Source organism: Parasteatoda tepidariorum, chromosome 8 (genome assembly GCF_982258835.1).
Source record: "Parasteatoda tepidariorum strain Cologne lab strain chromosome 8, Ptep-v5.0, whole genome shotgun sequence".
NCBI lineage: Eukaryota > Metazoa > Arthropoda > Arachnida > Araneae > Theridiidae > Parasteatoda > Parasteatoda tepidariorum.
Window position 1 is genome coordinate 55879947 of NC_141762.1, and position 25849 is coordinate 55905795.

At 31.8% G+C, this 25849-nt stretch overlaps 2 protein-coding genes across 4 annotated transcripts in view; both read right to left on the reverse strand.

Moving 5' to 3' along the window:
• LOC107437496 (CKLF-like MARVEL transmembrane domain-containing protein 7) overlaps positions 1–15780 on the reverse strand; it is a 28686-nt gene extending 12906 nt beyond the window's left edge. The window contains exons 1-4 of one of the 2 annotated variants that reach the window (XM_087150380.1): positions 15647–15780; positions 10129–10264; positions 6659–6838; positions 2740–2838 (exon numbers count right to left, since the gene is read on the reverse strand). In XM_087150380.1, coding sequence (XP_087006506.1) covers positions 2740–2838; positions 6659–6838; positions 10129–10257 — 408 coding nt within the window. In that variant the 5' untranslated portion in view covers positions 10258–10264; positions 15647–15780. The remainder of the gene's footprint in view (positions 1–2739; positions 2839–6658; positions 6839–10128; positions 10265–15646) is intronic. The other variant, XM_087150381.1, reaches the window with a different exon arrangement.
• Positions 15781–21350: 5570 nt separating this feature from the next.
• LOC107437505 (plasmolipin) overlaps positions 21351–25849 on the reverse strand; it is a 28083-nt gene continuing 23584 nt past the window's right edge. For both annotated transcript variants that reach the window (XM_016049526.5, XM_016049529.4), the window contains exon 6: positions 21351–21673. The gene's annotated coding sequence lies outside the window, so the exon portion shown is untranslated. The remainder of the gene's footprint in view (positions 21674–25849) is intronic.

A 25849-nucleotide genomic window follows, 5' to 3' on the forward strand; every position in this document is an offset into this window, starting at 1 on the left:
TCACATTAATGTGACCACCTGTCAAAAGCCAGAATAACCACCTTTGGCAGAGCGGACAGCTACGAGACGTGCAGGAAGAAAGTCAATTAGGTTTCTGAAAGTGTTCACTGGGATGTTGAGCCATGCCGACTCCAGTGCCGTGGCCAGCTGCGCTAGATTACGCGGTTGAGGATCCATGGCACGAACAACCCGATCGAGGTGGTCCCCCAGATTCTCGATTGGGTTTAAATCCGGTGAGTTTGCCGGCCAGGGGAGTACGGTAAATTCATCCTAGTGCTCTTCGAACCACGCATATGCACTGCGAGCTGTATGACACCTCGCATTGTCCTGGTGGTAGATGCCATCATTCTGAGGAAAAATCATTTGCATGTACGGGTGGACATGGTCCGCAAGGACAGATACGTACTTGTACTGATCCATCGTGCCTTTCACAATGATGAGTGCACCCAGTGAATGCCAGGAAAACATTTCCCAAACCATAACGCTCCCTCTTCCAGCCTGCAGCTTTCTGGCAATTGCTGCAGGGTGTTGCTTTCAGACGTTTCACGCCGTATACGCCAACGTCCATCTGTCCCATGGAGCATAAAATGTGATTCATCGGAAAAAGCCACCTGTTGCCACTCTGTGGACGTCTAGTTGCGGTACTGGCGTGCAAATTCAAGCCTTCGTCACCGATGAACAGCAGTCAGCATAGGTGCATTAGCCAGGCGTCTGCTGCGGGGGCCCATGCGCAGCAACGTTCGCTGAACAGTTGTTGAGGATACACTCTTGGTAGCCCCTTGGTTCTTCTGGACGGTCAGTTGCTCAACAGTTGCACGTCCATTCGTCTGAACGCATCTCAGTAGCCTTTATTCGCCTCTGCCATTTTTGGCCCGTGGTGCACCACATGTGCCACGCCGCTTGTTTTGTATAGTGCCAATTTTCCATGCACGGTATACTTTTACCACGGCGGTACGCGAACAGTTCACAAAATCAGTCGTTTCCGAAATGTTTCCACCCTTGGCCCGAAAGCCAATAATCATGCCCTTTTGAACGTCGGATAAATCGCTACATTTCTGCATTGCGCCAACGACTGAAATGCTTTTCGATGCCCTAGGATATCCAATATATACACTACACTGTAATGTGCTGCCACCTACACTCTGTGATTGGTTATTTCACGTTGACGTCGAAAGTAGGTGGTGGTCACATTAATGTGACTGGACTGTGTATATTGGTCTGATGAGCTAACTAGTGAGCAAATGCGAAGTGATGTGTGCGTGTAGGCTAACCAGCGAAAATTTTCACTAAGATTTATATTTAAAATACGTTATGCCATGGATTTAGAGAAAAAAAGCAGAGATCAGTAGGTTTAATGTGTAGCACCTAGGTTCCTAAAGACGAATGTCTATCAAAAATGGGCTGCAAAGTGATGAATTCGGAAACTATTTTTTACATTTCCGAATTGCACTTAGACTATATTTTATTTTATTTTATTTTATAACTGGCGTTGAACAGCTGACTCAATTTTTGGGTTTACGACTTACAATACTCAATTCCATATCCTTGTAATTTTGAACAAAATCCAGAAGACAAGGGAACTCCAGGGAGAATTTTTGTCTTCATGGAGGACTTTTTGATAGAACTAACCCGCATTGGCTTTACATGATGAGAAAAACCACAAAACCTCCCACCGTTAGCCTGATGGCAAGGGGACTCTAACCCATGATCCGTCCCCCACTGTAGATATTTTTAAATCAGCACTGTGGTGGATGCGAACCGGGTTCAGAATTCGAATCAACCAGCCATCGGTAGAATTCGAAATCGGTTTACATCATTGGCCCTTTGGCTATATACAGAACAGCATTTATTTCTCCGATTTTGTCTATATGTTACCGTTAAAGTATGAAATCCGTTATTTTATAGAATACCTAGTTATTCCATGAAATAACTGATCGTGTCCGTTAAAGTGTAAAACTCTCTTGTATTTCATGGTTCCACAGTTATTTCACAGTTATTTCATAGTTAACTAGTTATTTCATAGAATAACGATCTGCAGCCCGTTAAAGTGTAAAATAATCTATATCATATATCTCGTACTGGTCAGGGATTTAAAAAATGTTCGTGTAAAACCCAGTGTGTCAACAAAAAATGTTTTTGTTTTAGAAATAAAGTTCTTTGTAATTCCAAGTGTCATTTTAGTAATCCTTGTTGTAACAAATGATTTTATGGTACGTTTCCATAAATACCATTTATACGCTGCATAAATTAGATAAATTGCTTCTTTTTCATTTTAATTGTCAATCATTAGTTTATTTATAGAATACCTAGTTATTTCATTTCAGATAAATTGTTTATTTCACACTTTAACTGTCTCTCATTAGTTAATTTACAGAATACCTAGTTATTTCATAGAATAACTAGTTAAAGTGTCAAATTAATCACATATTACACACTTTAACGGACACGATCAGTTATTTCATGGAATAACTAGGTATTCTATGAAATAACTGCATTATATACTTTAACGGTAACATATATATTATTTCAGGAATCCGTAGAGGTTTTTTACCCCTGTAAATTGCTTTTAAAATTCCAGCACCACGAATTAAAAGAATTTCTGCAGAGGGCAGCAAGAAACATTGTGGAACCACGAAGCGGTGTGTTTACCGCTGTCATTGACTGCAATTTTAATGATATAATGAACTATTTTTAATATAAAAGAAAACTAAAATTTATAAGGAACTGACATGAACTTACAGCGGAAAATGCCAGAGCTGTATGATATTCTGCCCAAGATGCAATAATGCCACCAGCGATGCAACAGAGAAAGGACCATACTAAGGAGTATATCAGTTCCTAGTATGAAATATAACAAATGTACTTTTTATATTTAATCTATAAATATTATTCTGTATACTTCAGTTATGAATATAGTATTTTATTAATTATTGACCGTATTATTATCGTATGACAATTTTCCGTAAGGAGTTACGAATAAATTTACTAAAGAGCCGAATTAACTATTAATTTTAGGTAGGTATATAATGAGGAAAATAAATACATATAAACTTTTGCTTAGTATTAATAGATTTTCATATACTAAATAACGAGGCAATCTTAAGGCCTGGTTTCTTAGGACAGGACGCCGTCAGCTGGAAATCAGCGCTAACCTCTGATTGGTCCATTTGTGAGTTTGATAGTATACGTCATCGAACGCTCATCTTGAAGTACAATTGCCGTCCAACTCAACTGCAGTTGGATTACAACGTGACGTTAACCACAGAAGCAATGGCGGACAACATCCAACAGCACATTGAAATCAGCCAAGATTTTGATTTTGACATTAAACGTAGCTTCTTCATTAAACATATCACTCTTCATTTAGCTCAGCTATAATGTGTTTTTTCTTGGACAAAGTCATTATTTGTTCTCTAAAACTCTGGTCGACGATAACAAAATCAATACAAATTCAAAATAAATATTTGTTTACGTTATTAACGCATGTGCAATGAGAGATAATGTCTGCGTTGGACCGACTGCTCACGCTGAGTTAACAAAAAAGTATTTTTTTGGCATCAGCTCTACGTCAACTTTCCGCTGACGCCCAGATAAGGCGCTAGTTCTAAGAAACCAGGCCTTGAGCTAACAAACCAGTATTTTGTTGGCGTCAGCGGGATGTTGACGTCCCGCTGACGCCCAGATAAGGCGCTTGTCCTAAGAAACCAGACCTTTAATGGTTCGATGCGCATCCTAAACATGGTATTTAGTTAGTTCTATATTTGGATTTAAAAAAATTGTTGTTTTACGAGTTATCTATCATACTTTTTTTAAAAAATAATTTACAAAACACTCTCTGATGTAAACAAGTATTTTACAATTGATAAATTTCTTCGTTAATTAAAACAATACCGGCGCATGTGACACTACCCTAAAAATCTTCAATTAAGATTGTGATTAGTGCAATAAATAACGAAGTCACTATCTTATCTATCTATCTTATACGCCTATCTATCTTATCTATCTATCTATCACTATCTATCTTATACGCCTTTGCGTAATTGTCCAATATCCACACCACACTTCTCAAGCACGCAACCGTGAGTGGACTTTCACGGCTTTGAAATCGTTGAAAAAGACTGATGTGATACATTATAATATTCACAGTGTTTGTCTTTACAAGTGATAATGGATCTGATACACTGTCTTTGCTCGAGGAGTCAAACCTCAGCACATACTGTGAAATGCAAACACTCTACATTTTATACCATATTACATACCGGAGATTCGTTATTCATTAGCCGATGCAGCATTACGGGAGGAGTATTCTCCACGACCGGAGATTCTCTTCTTCTGTTGGCATGACAGCCTTTTGTGGGCCAGAGCCTTCCCGAGAACTTTCCCTCATTCTGCTCTTTTCTTTGCTATTGTTCGCCAGTTAGTAATTCTTTGGATTTTAAAATCTTCTGCCACTCAGTCAAGCCATCTGATCTTAGGCTTACCTCTAACTCTAGTTCCCATTGGTTTGCATTTGAAGATCTTAAATGTCTAGGAAGATGGGTCCATTCGACAGATGTGACCCGCAAAATTTAAGCGACATATTTTGATGTATTTAATGATATCAACTTCCTCGAATAGCCTATAACAGGGGTGGCCAAGCTCCTTGATAGTCGAGTCATTTTTCAAAAAGGTATGCTAAAAAGGTACTAATTTCTTTTTTACATAAATTATATTTATTGAAAACATATAAGTAAAAATACAAAATATGTGTATTGAATTTAAACATTAAAAATTAAACACATTTATTTTACTTATCTTGATAATTCTTTAAATTTGGTGAATAGCTGGTGACAGCACTTCTCAGCAATTCTTTGAGATGCTGGTTAGTTCATACTGGTCGGTGATTATATTTCACGAATTTTAAAGTGGAATAACATGATTCACATAAGTACGTTGTTCCGAATGTTGAAATAATTCGACAAGCAGCGTTTTTTTAATTCAGGATACTTCGATTCTGGTACAAATTTCCAAAATTCAGTAATCGACGTCGACTTATTTTAATTGTAGAGCTTGATCTTCTTGCATCTCCATTAATTTTAATTCTCCACAAGCTTTTTGTGTCATAATTATATTGGAAAAGGAAAACTCACCTTGAACTGAACAACGCTGCACTTAATCTTTCATATTTGTTCTCAGTAATTTAAAAGACATTTTGAAACATATACGGAGCGATAATAATTTTTTAAAATATAATAGCACAAAAAGGAAAAGGGAACTCGGGTACATTTATCGAGAGCCAAAAATAATCCTTCAAAGAGCCGCATGTGGCTCGCGAGCCGCAGGTTGGCCACCCCTGGCCTATAAACTAGTGAAAATTATGTCGTTGTCTCTATAAGCCATCCACATTTATAACATCGAAAATTTTTCTCAGGGATTTCCTCTCAAAAGCAGCAAGCAGGGGAGATTCTCTATACCCATTTAACTTGACAGTGGACACTTTTTCGAACTGTTAGTTCATTTTCTGAAAGATCGTGCGATACTGAACCCGTTAAATAAGATTTTTAACTAAGGTATCTTAAGCTGCGTAGTCAACTCTGTGTAGATTTTTCTCATTGTATGAAGATTAAAGTGAAATCCAAGGCTTTTCTTTGACAATAACAGTATATCTTATACGCTGAAATGAAACCTTAAGCAAAAATTCTAAAGTAAAAAGTGTTGATGAGCCTACCAAACGAACACTTTATCAACCGTGTAGAAATCGTGAAATCAGGATGAAGCTGGAGGTGAGACTTTATAATTTTGGGTGTGTTTTCATTATTAAGCCTGACTTCAACTACTTGACTCAATATGTTTATTATAACATTCTAACCAGGTGTTATCATTCAGTCAACACCTTCATGAGGAATATTCAGCTGATAAGCATAGTTTTCAAGATGACAACTAAGTTCATAGAAAGAACATTAGACTAGATTTGTGAAGATAAATAAACCCTATTGCATCTCGACTGATCAGCAAAATCACCTAACTTAAAATGTGTGGAAATTTATGGAATGGCGGGCAGAACGTCGAATTCAGCATCTGTTTCTGTGACAAAACTGTGGCTTTTATTCTTTGTATTGACGTTTTGTGCAATTTTTTATGCTAGCTTCCATTTTATCCCTCAGCCAACTCTTAGGAGTCGTCTCTGCAGCTAGTGCTACGTCACTTTCTTGCAATCTTATCATACAAGACGTCTTAATAACCAACTCAACCGGCACCTGAAAGAGAAGACGGCCAAAACTCAAGTGGATGGAGATTGGCTCGAGGGTGACTTAAGACACTGCAAATCACAAGCTGAGAAATCAAAGCGTCCTAGACAGGATCATCTGAAGTCGAATTCTGAAGATGACCAATCCGTGCTGAGGCAGGAAGCTATCTAATCATACAGTCTGGTTTATCTCTTGATTGTATATTAATCTTATGGCTGGCAATTCAACTGGCCTAGTTCAATTTTGTTTCATGTAACGAAATTTTGATTCCTAATTATTTTATTAAAATTGTCCTGTCGTGTTAAACATCACACCAATTCACTTAGCAATAATTGCGTAACAATATTTTAAGTTACAAAAATTGAAGTCAGAATATCTCACATTTAAATAAAGCGTATGTTAATAATAATAAATAAAAAATTAGAACTTACAATTAGCACCCAAGGTATTGTTTTGCTTGTCACATCTGTTACGTGTATCATGTGTAAGAATCCTAAATTTAGAGCCATGACAAAACCCAGAAGCGCGACAAATTCGTAATACCTACCGGCAGGAAAATCATAGCTCTTAGTGACTACTCTCATGCATAAGTATCCAAATAAGCCGTCAGCCTAAAAAAGAATATTTAAATGAAGAACTGTTTCAAGAATATAGTCAGCAGAGACAGGTCACCCTTATAGGGCGAAATTAACAGCCACCACCGACTTCAAGACAGCTAAATATAATATTTGTCGTTTAAAAAATTGTCTCCCAGTTGCCACTCGATCACTTTATTAGGAAGAAAATACTTGCATGCATTTTATTATTATTTTCAATAAATATGGAATTATTATGAATATTCTACGGCTATTTCTCTCTCTCTCTCTCTCTTTTTTTTTCTTTGGATTTTTCGAAATGAACTACATTGCGAGAAAGGCTTCAACATTTTTCTTAATCATTTAAAATTTAAAATTTTTTTTTTCAAAAGCGGTGACTGTTAAAAATGTTATATTTGGTTACTGACCAGTAGCGAAATTTTCTATTTTTGTCCAATGCACATCCCTATAACTTCGGAATTATTGACTGAATTTTAATTCTTTAATAAGTAATGGCAATAATATCTCGAAGAAAAGTCTTAGCAATTAATTGCAATCATGGCGGAATATGCTTATTTTTGACGCAAAAACGCTCTTTTTTCTGAAGAAATATAGCTTCTTTATCAACAAATTTGGATTTATAACACCCAAACTGGAAAGGTAGACAAAGTTTTAAAAATGTGACCTTTACAGTTTACGCACTATGAAGTTTGTAGTTATAATGCTATTGTAATGTATCATTAAATTAAAATAATTCTTTCGCAGAAAGTGATAAACCCTTCGGCCTAAAAGCAAATTTCTCATTAAATGAGGAATTAAGATGAAAAATTTTTTTTTTTGGAATTAATTTGAGAATAATGAATACATTTCTGAATTGTGAGGTATAAAAACGATTATTTAATTCGGAAATTTCATATTTTTGTAAGCCCAAATCTAATTTTTCCTGATATCTTAATGATAAAAAGTACATTAAAGCTGATTTTGAAAATTTATAAAGTGAATAATGGTAAAGAAATGTTAAAATGTTAATTAAAAAGCTCCTTCTTGTAAAATTCTTCAGATAAGATTTCGGTATGCAGTTCATTGGAATATTCTGTTCTTTTTTGACATAGTCATGTAAGAATAAATTCTACAAAAACAAAAATCAATATTACATTATTAGCATACAGAGCGCAAAAAGAAGAAATAAATAAATATATGGACCACCCTAAAAACCTTTTCATCTAATGATCGGATTTTCATGTCCTAGGACTCAATCTTAATGGTTCGATTGGGTAACCTCAAATATGTTAATTAATTAGCACAAAAGTTATTTTGACATACGAAATCAGGCACAAAAACGTACTTTCTCTGAATAAACATACCATTTTTTTCGACTGATTCGGATTTTTGGCCCTCAAAATATAGGGGGTTGCCACAATCTAGAATTTATAGTCCCAATAGTTTGGTCAGGAGAACGGCTTAAAGTTTGGATCCATTAACGTTAATTTTACCTTTCACATATTTCGCCTTGTCTCGAAAACTTTTTAAGCAAATCGAGAAAGTTTGCACACAATTACAAAATTTATTTATCCAAAGATATTTCCATGCAAAAAATAACTTTTAGTAAACATTCATTACATTTTATAATAATATTTTATTTATTAATAAATGAAAAAAAATTTAATTGTAAGGTAGGAATTTTTTTACATCATTTTAAAGAACGATATTTCAAATGGCAAAATACGAAATTTGAGCAAAATCGATTGAAAAATCCGAAGTTTAAAGAAGACGCCTTTTTAAAATTAGATTTCTCAGTAAGTATATGCAAGAAATTTCCATTCGCTTAAAAAGTTCACGAAATATGGGAAATTAGCAAAAAGTTTAACATTACGGAGTCCAAACCTTGGTCTCCTAACCAAACTATTGAAACCATATTTAATAGGATATCCCCAACCATATTGAAACTATATTATAAATCATATCTTGTGACTTCTCCCTATTTTTTTAAGGGTCAAAAATCCGAATTTGTCTTTAAAAAAATATGCTTATTCAGAGAAAGTAGGTTTTTGTGTCTGATTTCGTAATTTTAAATGTCTTCTGGGATAATTAATTAGCATATTTGAAGTCACCCCATGGAACCATTATGATTGAGTCCAAGAACGCGAAGATCCTCTCATTAGATGAAAAGTAATTTAGTGTAGTTCGTTTTTTATTTTGAGCACTGTACGAAAACCACTAAACCAGAAAAAAACTACAGACGGACCTTTATTTAGCGAAGTCGCTAATTCCCGATAGTAAGTTCGTTATATAAAAAATTCGTTAAAAAGAAAATCACTTTTTGAAACACTTAAACAACACAAAACAGGTTTTAAATTCATAAGCACTAGACATAATTGAAATAGTAATTGTAAAAAATATAATATATTAAAATAGCAATTATCTTTAAATAATCAAAATAGCAATTATCTTTAAATAATTAAAATAGCAATTATCTTTAAATAATTAAAATAGCAATTGTCTTTATCTTGTAAACTAGTATTTACTGTTTATTTTACAAAGCTTAGCCATAAAAAAAATATGCATGGAAAGCAAGAATAGAATAAAACATTAACCAGTGTTACATTTATCATGCTACATACATTTTCAACTAAAACAAAACTTCATTTATGTATAAAATTACAGCTGCATTTATTATAAAAGTAATTTTAGAAAATACATCACCACATGCGTTCTTAGTTATAAAATCCGACAAAAACCAAATCCGAACAGAATCCACATAAAAAGGGATTCTAAATCAGGGCAAAAGGAAATTAAAACCAAACAAAAAAGGAAAGGGATTGTACTGCTTTCTCTAAAAGCTAAAGTGGCTTCGAAAATCAATTCAAGGTCATTTCCCTCATAAAAGCGTTAACAAGAAATGTTCTTAAATATTTTGGAAAATAGGGAAAGTGGATCTTAGAGAAAAGTTCGCTAAATAGAAAATTCATTTCGCTATTTGGAAATTATTTTACGAAGCAATTTCCAAAATGTTCTTGGTTCCTTGAAGAAAAAAAATCGCAAAATAGAGAAATTCGCAAATTGGAAGTTCGTTAAATAGACGTCCGACTGTAATTATGTGAAACCTGACTGCTATGAAAATTGTGTTTGATTTAAAATGACTTTCAAAGTATTGACTTAGTTTTCTTGTTGATAAATACACTAAGTTAAGAAATAGGATACATTATTTTACAACATTTCGATTCAAAATTTATATAACTGAGTTTGATCTAACACTTTTGCAAGCTAGTGGATATATCATCTTTGTCTTCATTTGTATAATGATAAAAATATATATATATACTAACAGCTTGTAAAATTTTCAACATGCCAGAAGGTGTACGGAGGTAGGTAAGATCAAAAAACATTTTTGGAGTATGATGGTGATCAGCATTCGAATCATTCGCAATATGTCCAGTTGGAGTTAGCATATTCATTTTCTTCCTGGAAGGAAAAAAAAACATTCAAAGATCAAGTTCGTTCAACATCAGGAGGTAATATTAAGTTAAGCTAGTTTAAACATTCAATACAAGGTTTCCATGGATCGGAAAAATTAAAAAGTTGAAATTAATGCATTTTTAACTACTGAAAGGGGAAAGTGTTGGTATTTAGGTAGATATTTTATTTACGTTTCACTAGAGCTGCACAATGAGCTATTGGCGATGAGCTCAAAACATCATTGAGGATGATCAGAAGACATACCATTACAATTTTGACTCCCTGCTAAGCTCCTCGATACTGTGCACCCTCCGATACGACGCACCCTAGGTCACTATACGCTGGCTGATCAAAGTGATCAACTATCTGCTTTCTGACTGCAGCCAGTGATGTTTCAGTTCAATGCTGTACTAAGAACCGTATCTTTACAATCAGTCAGCCCACTGCGGGACGAAAGGGAAAAAGAAATAATTTAAAGGTGGCAGTATGTCTGGGTTCGAATAAGAAAGTTCTAGAAATAGTTTCGTAAACTAAACGGGAAGCTCTACCTAATTAAAGGGGAGAGGGTAGGAAAGCATTATTCGCTTTGAGAAAAGTACCTGACCTTTTTCTGCTTTCTTTTTTCTGGGTCCTTGAAGTATTGTAATCATGCATAGACGATGTTTTAATCAATTTATCCAAAAGAAAGATTCCAAGGAAAATACTTTCTCAACACATGATTTCTGTAGAAAGGCAGGAGGATACCCGTTTGGGAGGATTGAGTGAGACATGCTCTGTTGGCAACGATTGGAATCGAACCAAGGACAGATGGTGAGTTAGGAAGGTCGGGGTCAGAAATCTGGAGTAGTGAGCTGTGGTGGCTCAGGGAATAGAGTGTTCACCTCCTAATGAGAGGACCGGGTTCGAATCCCACCGATGACTGGTTGATACGAATTGTGCTCCCGACATGCCCCAACCACAGTGGTAAAGTAAAATATCCTCTGTGATAAACGGATCATGAGTTAGAATCTCATTGCCGTTGAACCAACCTGGGGAGATTTACGTGGTTTTCCTCTACGTGTAACAAAATTGCGGGTTAGTTCCATAAAAAAGTCCACGAAAGGAAGTTTGCCCAAATGCGTGATTTTGCAGTAGCCTTGTCATCTGAGTTAGATTTAAACTTACAAGGTTACGGAGTTAAACATTGATAATCGTAAACTCAAAATTGGGTCGGCTGCTCAACGCTGGTAATAAAATATGAAAGAGTGTGCGAAAAATGATCTTTTGGTGCTGCTTGGAGTTCATTATTGAGTCCTCTAGCCACCATGGAAAAGGGTGTACAAGACCGATCAGGATTAAAATAATAGCTAATTTCTATAAATAATAGCCGGTTTAACTGGCATAATAGCCTGGGAGCTGTTCTCCGATCCAGCGGCCTCTAACGACCAGCTCTTTAGTTTATTTCTTAATTTTTAAGAAAAAAATTTTTTTCTCGGCTTTTTTTAGTTTGGGTAAAAAAAAATTGAAATAAATAAAAGCTTGCCTTATAACTGGAACCAGGTATCCACAGTTGGGAAAATAGGAATCTAATTGCTTTTGCAGGAGTTTCTCGCACAATTATAAAATTAATTTAGTTAAAAAAAGGTCCATGCAAAAAATAATTGTTAAGGTTTTTTTTTAGTCATTTTTTTATTATTCTATTTAAAGGGTCTAAAATATATTGAATAGTAAGATATTCACTTTTTACACCAGTTTACATTATGTAATTTTGAATGACAAAATACAAAATTTGAGCTAAATCGTTTAAATAGTTCTGAATTATAAAATTTCAAAATAGCCATATTTCTAAAATTCTATTTCTCAAGAACTATTCGACCAATTACATTCAAATTTTGTTATTTTTCATTTAAAATTACATAGTTTGACTGAATGTAAACATTTACATACATTAGAAATTAATATTTTTTTCCCCTTATAAAATAAAATGTTAAAAAATTATAAGAAAAATTATTTAAAAATATTTTTTACAAGTAAAAATTTTTGGATTAACGAATTTAATAATTGAGTTCAAAAATTTGTTGATTCGCTGTACAACTTCCTGAAATATGAGTAATTGAGCAAAAAGTAATATGAACATTAAGGACCCAAATTTTCGACTATCCTACTGCCGAACCTATTGGGAGAACATTTTTCAGATTGCGGATACCCTCCCCCCCCCAATTTTAATGGTCATATATCCAATTCCGTTGAAAAAGGGTATATTTATTCAGAAAAAGTATGTTTTTGCGTCTGTTTTTGTAACTTTATATTTTTTACAAATTAATTACCATATTTGAGGTTATCATTTTAACCAATGAAGATTGATACTTATTTTGTAAAAATCTGATCATTAGAAAAAAAGTTATCTAAAATAATGATACTTGCTTGACCGAGTGGTATAACCCACAAACTGTAGCATGATGGTAGCGGGTCCGAAACTCGCCGTAACCTTGGTCGATAGAAGAAGATACATATCTTCTTATTATCTTTCTCTGACTTTTGCTATCTGTGCTTCTTTCACTTGAGAAAAGCTTGTAAGCTGTAATGTAATTGAGCACACAAAAGGGGATATCTTTTTTTTTAAAATTTATTTTGAGCACTGTACCTAGCTATTTAGCTCATTTAACTTATTTAATGGTGCTGGTAATCAGGTATAATAATTGAGAATTATAAATAATCACCGGATTAATCACTTTTACCGTATCATAACCACATGTTACGATAAAATTTCAGATGTTCTTTTTTTCTATTGGACATTCGATAACATATGAGATTATTTCACAAAAATATACCTTGATTTAATTTAAAAATGTCTTTCTTTTTCGTTTTACATTCAATTAGTTTACTTCTTCCTCATTAGAAAGTATAACACACATCTTGGTGGTTTTATGGGAGCACTAATTTACTTCGTGTTTAAATTAGTCTTTACTTTTGATACGTACCGTTTACTTCACAATTTTTTCCCATTCTTTAAAAAAGAAAGCAATAAAAATTTATTATTATTTCTCATTTTATTGCAACTATCAAGATAATATCAAAAAATACTAAAAAATGAAGTTGAATGAACATTGATTCATTATTTGTTTCAATTTGCATAAAATATATTACTTCAAATTTAAAAAAACAAACGCAGAAAATTATGACTTATTCGGTTTTATTTTTTTAAATTCCACATTCAATTACGGCGAATGAAACTGCGAGATTATTAACCAAAATCAGTTTTAAAACAGTTTTTAATTTTAGCTTTATTTAATAGCTTAACAAATTTTTAAAACTGCAAAACATTAAACGGTCAGAATTAAAAAAAAAAAAAAAAAAAAAAAAAAAAAGTCATATATCATGTAAATATTATGAACTTAAATTAATATTGGTTTGTACGTCGGTATTGGCAATTTTCAAATTCAATTACGGCAAATGAACTGAAGCAACGAAATTAGTAAACAAAATCAGTTTTAAAAGCCTTTAATTTTAACTTTATTTAAAAATTTGATAAATTTTTAAGACTGCAGAACTTTAAGACATCAAAGTTATTTTTTAAAAGTTAAAAAATATAAATCATGGAAATGTTATTAACTCAAAAAATTAATATTGATTGTTTGGTTTTATTTCTTCTGATTTCACATTTAATTACGGCGAATGAGCTGAAACAAACTACGAGATGATTAAGCGAAATCGGTTGCAAAACAGTTTGCAATTTCTGCTTTATTTAATAGTTTGACATATTTTAAAACTATCAAACTTTAGGAGGTTAAAATTATTTTTTAAAAGTTAAAAAATATAAATCATCCAATTATTACAAAATGTCAAACTCAAAACGTCATGACTTATTCGGTTTTATTTTTTCAAATTCCACATTCAATTACGGCGAATGAGCTGAAATAAACTACGAGATGATTAAGCGAAATCGGTTGCAAAACAGTTTGCAATTTCTGCTTTATTTAATAGTTTGACATATTTTAAAACTATCAAACTTTAGGAGGTTAAAATTATTTTTTAAAAGTTAAAAAATATAAATCATCCAATTATTACAAAATGTCAAACTCAAAACGTCATGACTTATTCGGTTTTATTTTTTCAAATTCCACATTCAATTACGGCGAATGAGCTGAAATAAACTACGAGATTATTAACCGAAATCAGTTTTAAATAATTAAATAATTTTATAATTAAATAATTTTATAATTAAATAATTTTTAATTAAATAGTTTTTAATTTCAGCTTTATTTAATAGTTTAACAAGTTTTTAAAACTGCAGAACATTAAATGGTCAGAATATTTCTTTAAAAAAAATATCATTTAAATGTTATTGACTTAAATTAATATTTGTTTGCACTCTGGTATTGGCATTTCTTAAATTTTCAAACTCAATTACGCAAATGAACTGAAGCAACGAGATTAGCAAACAAAATCAGTTTTGAACAATGAACCGAAACAAACAATGAAATTAGTAAGGAAAAACAGCATTAAAAGTTTTTATTTTCAGCTTTATTTAAAAATTTGACAAATTTTTAAAATTGTAAAACACTTATAAGTAAAACTGATTTTAAATAGCTAAAAAAATATCATTTAAATATTATTAACTTCAAAAATTTATATTTCAATTATTTGCTCTGTTTTATTGGATAGAATTTCAAACTCAATTAAGATGAATGAAACGAAACAAACAATGAAATTAGTAAGGAAAAACAGCATTAAAAGTTTTTAATTTCAGCTTTATTTAAAAATTTGACAAATTTTTAAAATTGTAAACCACTTAAAAGTAAAACTGATTTTAAATAGCTAATAAAATATCATTTAAATATTATTAACTTCAAAAATTTACATTTCAATTATTTGCTCTGTTTTATTACCGGTAATCTCAAACTGAATTATGGCGAATAGGCTAAGACAAACAATTAGATTAATAAACAATGACCAACAATGCAAGATATACTAAAAAGTTTGACAAATATTTAAGACTTCAGAACTTTAAAAAGTCAGAATTATTTTTAAAAGTTAAAACAAGAAAAAACATATATCAATAAAATGTAATTAACCACAAAGATCAATATTGATTTGTACGGTTTTATTGCTGGAACTTTCAAATTCAATTACGGCAAATGAGCTGAAATAAACAGCGATATTAGTAAACAAATACAAGTTTTAAAAGTTTTTAATTTCAGCTTTATTTAATAATTTTGAAAAAATTTTAAAATAGTAAAATTAAATAATTTTAAATTGCTCAAAAAAATCATTTAAATATTTTTAGCTTCAAAAATTCATATTTTAATGATTTGTTCTATTTTATTGCCTGAAATTTCAAACTAAATTACGGCGAATAAGCTAATACAAATAGGGAACCATGCCAGATGCATTAAAAAATAAATATACCTTAAACACGCACTCAAAGCCTATAGTTATTGCTCTTTATCCTGCGTAAACATTAGCATCCAACCTTTGGGAATAAACGACACCACGCAGACTAATTCTATACTGTCTCTATAGTGACGATGCTGGATTGAAGTACTATTTACGAATTATCGATCCATCTATCGCAGTTCCCCCGCAGAACAAAAATAAATTTCGATCGAGTAACAGGTGAATGTGTTTATTTTTTTTTAAAGAACAAGTAAAAATATTTTTAGAGATTTTAATTTATATGTTTAATATTTCATTTTATATTTTATAACCGTCGTTGAACAGTCTACCCAATTTTTGGGCTTACGACTGCTAATGTTGAACTCTATAGCCTTGTAATTTTGAACCCAATCCGGAAGACAAGGTAACTCCTAGATCAAGCATTGGGAGAAATTTGACTTCGATGGAACTAATTCGCAGTTTCATTGCTTGGAGAGGAAAACCACGAAAACTTCCCATGGTTAGCTTGACTGCAAGGGGACTAAGCCATGCTCGATCTACCACTGAGGATATTTTACATCAGCACTGGGTCCATGCAAGCCGGATGCGACATTCGTATCGACCAGACATAGCTGGGACTCGAACCCGGTTCACCTCATTGGAAGGCGAACGCTCTATCCCCACGAATTTGGCGAATTCAGGTCAAAGCAAACGAGATTGGAAGCTTTCGAACTAGCTTGATTGCAAATGGAACTAGAAGTGTAATGCAGTAATTTTGAACCCTATCCAGATGACAAGGGAACTCCTGAAACAAGTATTGGGAGAAATTTGCCTTCGTGGAGGACTTTTTGATGGAACTAACTCGCATTTGCGTTACGTGGAAAGGAAGAGCACGAGAACCTCCTATGATTAGCCTGACGGCAAGGTGACTCAAACCCATGATCCGTCTACCACTGAGGATATTTCATGTCAGCACTGCGGTCGGTGCAAGCCGGATGCGGAATTCGTATCGCCGAACTATCGATGGGATTCGAACCCGGTTTACCTCATAGGAAGGCGAACGCTCTATCACAAGAGTCATCGCGGAAGAGTATTTTTAGAGTTACAACCAAAGATGTGGAGTCGGTAATTAAAATGTTCAACTCCGGTTTTTCCAAATGCCTGGAGTTACGCTCGATTTAAATTTTCAGCGAATCTTCTAAATATTGTTACTAAATCAGGGACAATTTCAAATATTATATTTCTTTCCTTCATTATGATTAAAATTTAAAATATTTCATTTTTCAAAGCTACTTTAAAATTTTATTTTATATTCGACATAGGGCAGCTGACCCCTTTTGATTTTACGACATCAATGTTCAATTGCGCAGCCTTGCAATTTTGAACTCAACCCAAAGGACAAATTGATTCTTGGATCAAACATCAGGAAAACTAGCCTTCACTTTCAAATGGAGCTAACCAGCATCTGTGTTAGGAAAACTCCCACGGTTGACCCGACAGCAAGAGGATTCTAATCCTTGATGCATTAACCATTGAAGATACCTTGCACCGGGACCAGAATTCGTATCGAAAAAGCCTGCCAAGCCTGGAGTTGGAACCTGAGGCACAGAGATGCGAACCCCTTATCCCCTGAGCCAAAACTTCACAATTTAATGTTGCTACTTCTTAAAACTATGAATGAACTTTAGCCCAATTACTCAGCCGCCTAGTCGGTGTGCTCGCCTACTATGGTTTGAACCATTGGTCACTTTCCCGTGCTAAACACTAGAATCTGATCGGATTACATTCTAGTTAGGGAGTGTGGTGCGGAAGCCAGGGGATTACTACCATCCTCAATCTAATTTAAATTGTAGCAGTGTGCCGTTTGCCATCGGATCACCTCTAAGCACGAGTTCAAAAGAGTCGCCAATAGTTCTAGTGAGACGCGAGCAACCTAGCTGTATGGATTAAATTTGTAAGTTAATCTTATAAATGCAGTAATTTTTTTTATAAGTTTTAATTCGAATAACTTAATAATATCAAAGATTTTATTCTTAAACTCTTCGGAATTATAATGATATACATGTGACAGCGCGATTCCTCCTTTAACAGCCCACGATAGTATATAAAACGAGTCTTTCTGACTCTAGCATGGAAGTGATCTCAATACGGTACTCTTATATTGCATCTTGTATTAGTACGCATGCGTACTCTTTAGTACGCATACTCTTCTTTCTCATTTTGCCCGTCCTAAAGGGCTTACAAGGAATATAAATCATAATCAACGTTTAAGGACACTAAAACTTAGGATCTATAACAATTATATATTTTTATTCCTTTACGGGTAAATATTTGGCTCGTATAAAAAGTTTTGAAAGAATTAAATATGATTTTCAAAGAAATTTATTTATGAAGTTAAGTTAGAAAAATTACTTTTAACTATAGAATAATTTTCGTTACATTTATATAAAAATTTGATTTAAAATATTTAGAAATATACATTTTTCTATTTTTTCTTAAATCAAATTTTTAACCCGTCGAGTGATTATACATTTTTTTTAAAGGGAAAATCTTTATTAAAGATTAATTTGCTTATTATTTTAAAGGTTAATTTGACGTTGACATCCTCACAGTTCAACAAGGCACTGAACACGCAAAAACTCTTAAGAATTGCATGACGTCATTCTGTTTTAAATAAATCTAAATTTTCATCTCTTAGCAAAAGGTTATGCTTGTTGTGAGTAAAGGGTAGAAGCAAAAAATCAAGATGTTGGAGAGAAATAAAATTCGGTGCATAAAAAAAACGCAGCTTTACAATTAAATTTAACCAGAACTATTATCTAAGTTCGCAGCCACATGAGTAGTTAGTAGGACTGGGCTATAAATCGATATATCGCGACATATCGATTTAACGCCTATATCGGCAAACCGATACAGCAACTTTCATTCCAAGCGATGCATCAGAAATCTGATTTAAGCCGTCGAGTGAAGAAGACGATATAACGATATAGCGATATAGCGATACACGCAAGGACTTTCTCTTACGTTCCGATGCCAACTCGCGCTGTGGAAGACGATATTGTTTCGTTATGTTGAGACGGCCTTGACTGATGAGCGGTAGAATCAGAATCACTTTTGAGACCTTATATCGTTATATCACATGTTCGTTTTCGCACCTTCGCGATTTGAAATCGTTTCTTGTAGATTATTTTCAATGGGATTAACTTCGTGATCGCCGTCGTAACCTTGTTCTGAACGCAATCTATTATTGAAAAGAATTTATAAAGAAAAGTTTCTTCATTAATTAGGTAAGTTTTTTATTTATTTTCTGAGAAAACTTTTTTTATATTTTTAAATGTGAAAATTATCGGAAATCTAATTTAAGGCCATAAGGAATTAAATTACAAAGTAAATAAATTTGTTAGGTTATTTTTTTACTTTCTTTTAATTTATTAAAAACCTTTCGGATAAAACTTCTAATAATTTAATGGGCTTCTATTACTGATTTTGAATTTATAAATCTTGAGTTGTTTTTATTTTTAGAAATAAAGTTAAAACAAAACTTATTTTTTGGACATAAGTCAATAAACTTTATTTGTTCAAAAGAATTTGAAAAGTTTGCGAATTTTATTCATTTCTTTTTTTTTATCAATTACTACTTCCTTTTATTACAGAGTAAAATCATTATTTTTTTTTAATTTTCGTTTTATATTATTAGTTAATTAGCTAAATATTACCGAATATCACAATTCTTTTGTTTTTATTTTTAAGAATTTAATTAAGAAACTTTGCCTTACTTTGTTTTTCGTTCATAATTCGGTTATTATTTAATTTAATTTAATTATTTATATGAAATAATAATAAAAATAGTGTTTAAGAAGCATTTTTTTTCTAAAATTTATTTAGCTCTTTGATTTAAGCATACAAATAATTTTTTAACGAACTTATTTTTTAAATTTTGTTCCTATGCTGTTAGGTAAATATATTGATAAATTTCACTTTTATTTATTTTTTTATTTTTAAACTAAGAAATCTTTTGTTATTTGCGTGATCATTTTTAGAAAATATAACAAAACTTGTGTTTACTTCTTCATTAACAATTTGAACATTACGATCGAACTTAATAATTCTGTAATTATTTACGCATAATAGTACACGCAAATATTGATTTGTTAAAAAAAGTTTCTTTTTTTTTAAAAAAAAAAAATATTTTTAACACTTTGTTTTCAGTGTATAATGAATTTCTTAACAAACTTTTTTTTTAATTTTTTAAATTTTCTTTCAATAATTTCAGCTAGATATCTTTATAAAATTCCCCTTTTATTTTTAAACTGAGAAATCTTTCAGAGAACGAAAATTTTAAGAAATTATTACAAATCTTATGTTTACTTTTTAGTTTAAAATTCGAACATTTTTAATTTTAAACTTCGGCTTTTAGTCAATCTAACTTTTATTTTAATTAAAATATATTTTGAAATTTTAAAATCAGCTTTTGTTTAATAACAATATTTTTTTTCATTAAGGGTGTTTTAGGGGTTAACTTAAATTAAGACTGCTTATACCTTATAAACGATAAAGAAGTGCAAATATTTCATTCTATATCTACACACATTTTTTCAATAAATATTTTAAGTAAGATTTGTACATCTTAGTCAATTTATTTAATATCTTTCTTTAGCAAAACATATATATTTTCAAATTTATAAATTGATTTAAATAAATATGCGTATGAAGTCTTGATAGAAATCTGACTTTCTGTGCCTTAAAGTAAATGAAATTCAAAAATACTATATCGCGATACATCGCTATATCGCGATACAAAGCTGACGATATATCACGATATATAATTTCTAATATCGCCCAGTCCTAGTAGTTAGTTGAAAAATATCAAAACTTTACAGTTTTTATTTTTTGCTAAAGTAAATTCCGTGTGAAAAGCAAAAAATTCAACTTTGATATGGAATAACTCAAACAATTAAACCTAATCTTATACTTAATCTGCACACTCATAATAAAATAATCTATACATTTCATGAACTAAGCACGCTTATTTCACTTTAGTTTTATTTATAATCAAAGCTCTTATATAGCTTATTTCAAATTAGACGACTTGGCATTCTTCCATTCGATCTCAACTAAGGGGCATCTTTTCAAAAGGGAGAAAAGTTGAAGAAAGAGAACCTTTCTTGAGACGAATAATGAATGAATGGTGACATTTTAAAAATCTATCTACATTAATTAACATCAGTATTAAAGCCAAGTCTCCTAAGTAAAAAAAAAGGGTTTTTTTTAATGAAAGCATTAATTTCTTTTCAAAAGTTGAATAAAAAGTTCTTTTTTCGGGATTATATAAATGAATTGCATTAAAACACTAATACTTTCAACTGCAAAAATTCAAAATTAAAAGAAAAAAGATAATTTTCTTAAAAACTACATAAGAGTACACAGATGAAACAAATTATAAAAATTTTACTGCAATTATATTCTTCTTTATAAGTTTTTAAAAGTTTAAAGTTTCTAAAAGTAAAAGTTTTACAAATACTTACAAGCTTAATTTGGTAATTGAGCTTAATCGGAAACATTTTAATGACTTAAAAGCAGCGAAAAATATCAATTAGTTACCGAATAAATAGGAGCATTTAATTCTCCGTAGGTTAACATAAAGAAAGTATAATCCCTTTTCTGTTTTTAATTGGATATTTATCAGTTGATGCGCAAATTTCAATCATGACTTGATCATACAAAATGAAAACACGCATTACCATGAACAACATTTATTTATAACAAAACAAAAATAATTTCATAACAATTCTTTGTGAAATCTGATTTCATACAAAATTATAATATTTGGATTATTATTATTATTTACATTAATTGAATTGAACTTCTTTTCATTGGTAGCTGGAGAACATTTTGAGGAATAACCACATTACAATGGCAGGAGTTGATTTTGCATCTGATTTTCCATATTAAGCCAAATGAAATAATAAATTAACGTTCATTATGCAAATTTTCCATCAATACTTCAAAGAGAGCTTCAGCATGACTAGTGGCACTTCTTCTTAGTGGAAAAAAAAAAATCTAAAATAAATAAATAGATCATTCTAATTGCGCATATGTATATATATATATATATATATATATATATATATATATATATATATATATATATATATATATATATATATATATATATATATATATATATATATATATATATATATATATGTATATATATATATATATATATATATATATATATATATATATATATATATACTCTTTTTTGCGGATATAATCGTGTGGGCTGATGAAAAGATTATATCTTTTTTTTTCCCGGTTTTTTTTAAATAAAATTTCATCTGTTTTTTTTAAAACTGTTTGTTATTTTTTTACTTATTATTTCCCCCCCCCTTTTCATATGTCTATAATTTTTCTTTGTTTTATCTTCATTTTGAACTTATCTAATGAGTTCTGTTTACTTGCAGCTTATGCGCAATAAATTAAACTTATTGTTTTTCTTAACTTTCTTCGTGTTTTCTTGTATTTATTTATTATATATATATATATATATATATATATATATATATATATATATTAGCGTCGTTGCCGAGTGGAAGAATAAAAACAGGTCTTAGGCAGGAAAAGAGGGTACAAAATTTATTAATTATTACAGCGAGAACATCTATAAAAGTGTACACGAAATCGTTGTGCTCCTCAATAAAAGTTAGGGGAAATCTTTTAAAGTAAATCCGTAAAATGTTTCTTTTTAGGGAATTAGGGAAAAATTAGTAATTGTTATTGGTCTGTTAAAAGGGTCCAGGAAAAAAAAGTTTTTCCCACGAATTAGTTAGAGGGATAATCACCAGTATGATAATTAATGAATACTTGATCTAAAAATAGATTAAAAAAGACAGGATGTGGATTTTAAAGTGTGAGAAAGCGTTTCGTTTTGAATAATAAAGTAGCAAAAGGATTTACAGAAAAGGAATAACATAAAAAAGATTAATTAAAGCTTTTTATGTTACACCGTCACACATACATATATATAAAATCGTTGCCGAAAGGTGAGATAAGCCAGGTTTTAGCATAGGTCATTGGAAAACTATATTTATTATATCATTTCATACTGGTGGGAGATCATCCAAATCACATAAAATCGATCACTATTTCACTATTTAATGATGGTGATTCAATCCGATAATTACCAAAACCAACAATCCTGTTTGAAATCAAGCAAATTTTTAAGGTATAGAGGGCGTTTCTTGTTTTTCAGTGGCTCCATCTGCAGTCGAGAATAAGATTTCAGTCACGCACACGTCACAGTCCGTTTAACACGGAGAACCCAATCATACTCCATTCATTCACCCACGTTCGTTATTTTGACCTGAACCAGAGAAATATCAATTTCCAATTCAGTACCCCAAGAGGTATTGATTTGCTATGGGAATTCGGAGGACTTTGTGACCCCGATAGATTTAACGTGCACTAGTTACCGTTACCTTCAAACTCTCGTTTCCACGAATACGAGCCCAGCGTCCTTCCAACCAGGCTATCCCGGTCCTTTGTATGACCTAATAATTAGAATAGATTGAACCGTGGTGGCTCACGGGATAAAGCGTTCGCATTCCTATTGGGTGAACCGGATTCGAATCCGAGCGAAAACTGGTCAAGACGAATTCCGCACCCGGCTCACACCAACTACAGTACTGGCCCAAAATATCTTCAGTGACAGACTGATCATGGGTTAGAGTCTACTGCCGTCAGGCTAACCGTGGGAGGTTTTCGTGGTTTACTTCATCATGCAACTCAAATGTGGTTAGTTCCATCAAAAACACCTCAACGAAGGCAAATGTCTCCCAATACTAGATCCAAAAGTTCTCTTGTCTTCTGGATTAGGTTCAAAATTACAAGGTTACGGAGTTGCACATTAATAGTAGTAAGTTCGAAAATTGAGTTGGGTGTTTAACGACGGTTGTAAAATAAAATAAGATTAGATTATCATTATAAATGTTAATACCTAGCATCTCTCTCATTTTTTTTGTTACTTTCAACAACGAGATTCAAACGAGAGCTTATAAAGAAAAGATCTCGAGAAAGAAAATTTTTCTAAGAACAATTGATGTTAAATAGTCATTAATATAAAAAAATGTGAAAAAAAGTATTTAAAAGCAGTAACTTTCGAACAAATTGGTAATTCGAAGAAAAATGCATAAGAATCTTAATAGGAAATGCACCTTTCAGCTCGTCTTCAGTCTAAACTCTTCAGTTGTATTTCTGCGATCACCTTGATTCTTTAAAACTTTAACAGTTTAAATATCTAGAACTATAGATCAAATGTTAATTTTTTACCATCTTTCTCTCTGTAAATTTTTAAATATACGTTCAGATTTTAAAGTTTCTAAGTTGTATGGTTTTTCCAAAATAAAATACAAAATTTATCGGAAAGTTGAACACTCAAACTAGAGGCAGTGCCGCTTAGGATTTATTGATATAGAGAGAAAAGGAAAAAAACTATATCCACAACCATATTTTTTACTTGGGGGGGAGGTATTAATATGGATTTTTATTTATTTTGTATTAATATTTAATTTTACCAATAGTAAACAAGGTCGAGAAATGATTGTATTTCTCAGATATTTCTCAAATTATATCCAAATTCACAATCTTAGACAGTATGATCATACTTTATACGATTTTTTAAAATCCATTTAAACATATTTAAAAATTCATAACTCATAAATAGTTAATTATAATAACTTATTTATAATATTAATATTTAATTTATAATCCATTATTTCTTTTCATATAGCTTTCGAAAAAATTATATAAAGCTATATCAAAAAACTCTTTACGTTTAGTAGTTGAGAAAGCTATTGTATATTTTCTCATAAAAACACCATAAATAATTTTGAAGACATTGACCGATATCAGAAGTTGAGTATCGCGATAATTGTCTTGAAATATTGATAGTGGGCGATATTTTAAAGCTAATTTCACTACTTCATATTTTTTCGAATTTCCCAGTAATGAGCATTGTTTCTTACATCAGTCAATATTTTTGAAACTAAATTTATCACATTGTCTAATTATCGTTATCGATAGCACTAGCGGCATTATCGTTGCCAATAATTATCGTGCATTTATCATAATTTCACATTTATCATAAGTTCACATTTATCATAAGCTCACATTTATCGTCAGCTATCATATTCAAGACAGATTTTGAGAATACTTTTAAAATATCGTTATTGAGTTAAAAAAAATAACGATATTTCACTTATGTTCTACTTACTCCAACTCTGTATCTTTTTTTGTATTTTATATCCGTTGTTGAACAGCTGATCCAATTTTTGGGTTCACGACTACTAATGTTCAACTCTGTAGCCTTGTAACTTTGAACCAATCCAGAAGAGAAGGAAACTCCTGGATCTGTACTCCCAGAGGTATTAATTTACTATGGGAACATGGAGGACTTTGCGACTCGACAGATTTAACGTGCATCAGTCACTTGATTTAACGTGCATCAGTCACTTCGGCCGACGGGGATCGAACCCACGAATGGGCCCAGCGTCCTACCTACCAGGCTATCCCGGCCTTAACTCTGTATCTTGTATAATCTAAAGCCATGGATAATCTAGCACAAGTAGTGTCTCTCATTTTCCAGCAACCTTTGTGCTGCTTTCGATTTAGATTGGTAGTCATCGATCACATGGTTAAACAATCGCCATTTTGATGACTAGTTAGAACGAAGCGTGATTGAGCTGGATCTATTATTTCTATTTTCGCCTTTTTTAAATTTGTTTCGTATTTTTAAATTAATAATGACAAGTTGTTGTGCATTTGGGTGAGCTAATAAATCAAAATTAGGACTTAAATTATACCGCTTACCTGTTGGAGATCACAATAAAGAACGCCGGAAAGTATGGCTGCATAGAATTGGCAGAGATAAATGGACTCCAAACAAAAACAGCAGATTTGTGTGAGGTAAGTTGGAAATTTATTTACTTATTAATTTGTTTCTAATTTTACAGGGTATTATTTATTAGTTATGCAGAGCAAATATGCTTCGGTAATTATGTTTAGCAAACATGTTGCAGTTAACAAAATGGCGGCGTGTTGCTACTTAAACTACGTATCCAGGGCCTCAGTAAATTCTAGATCAGACCAATTGTATGAACAGATAATAAAAAGTTTTAGAGATAGATAAGAATCTTAGTAACGTAATAAGAGTTAAAATCATTAAAATAATTTTTT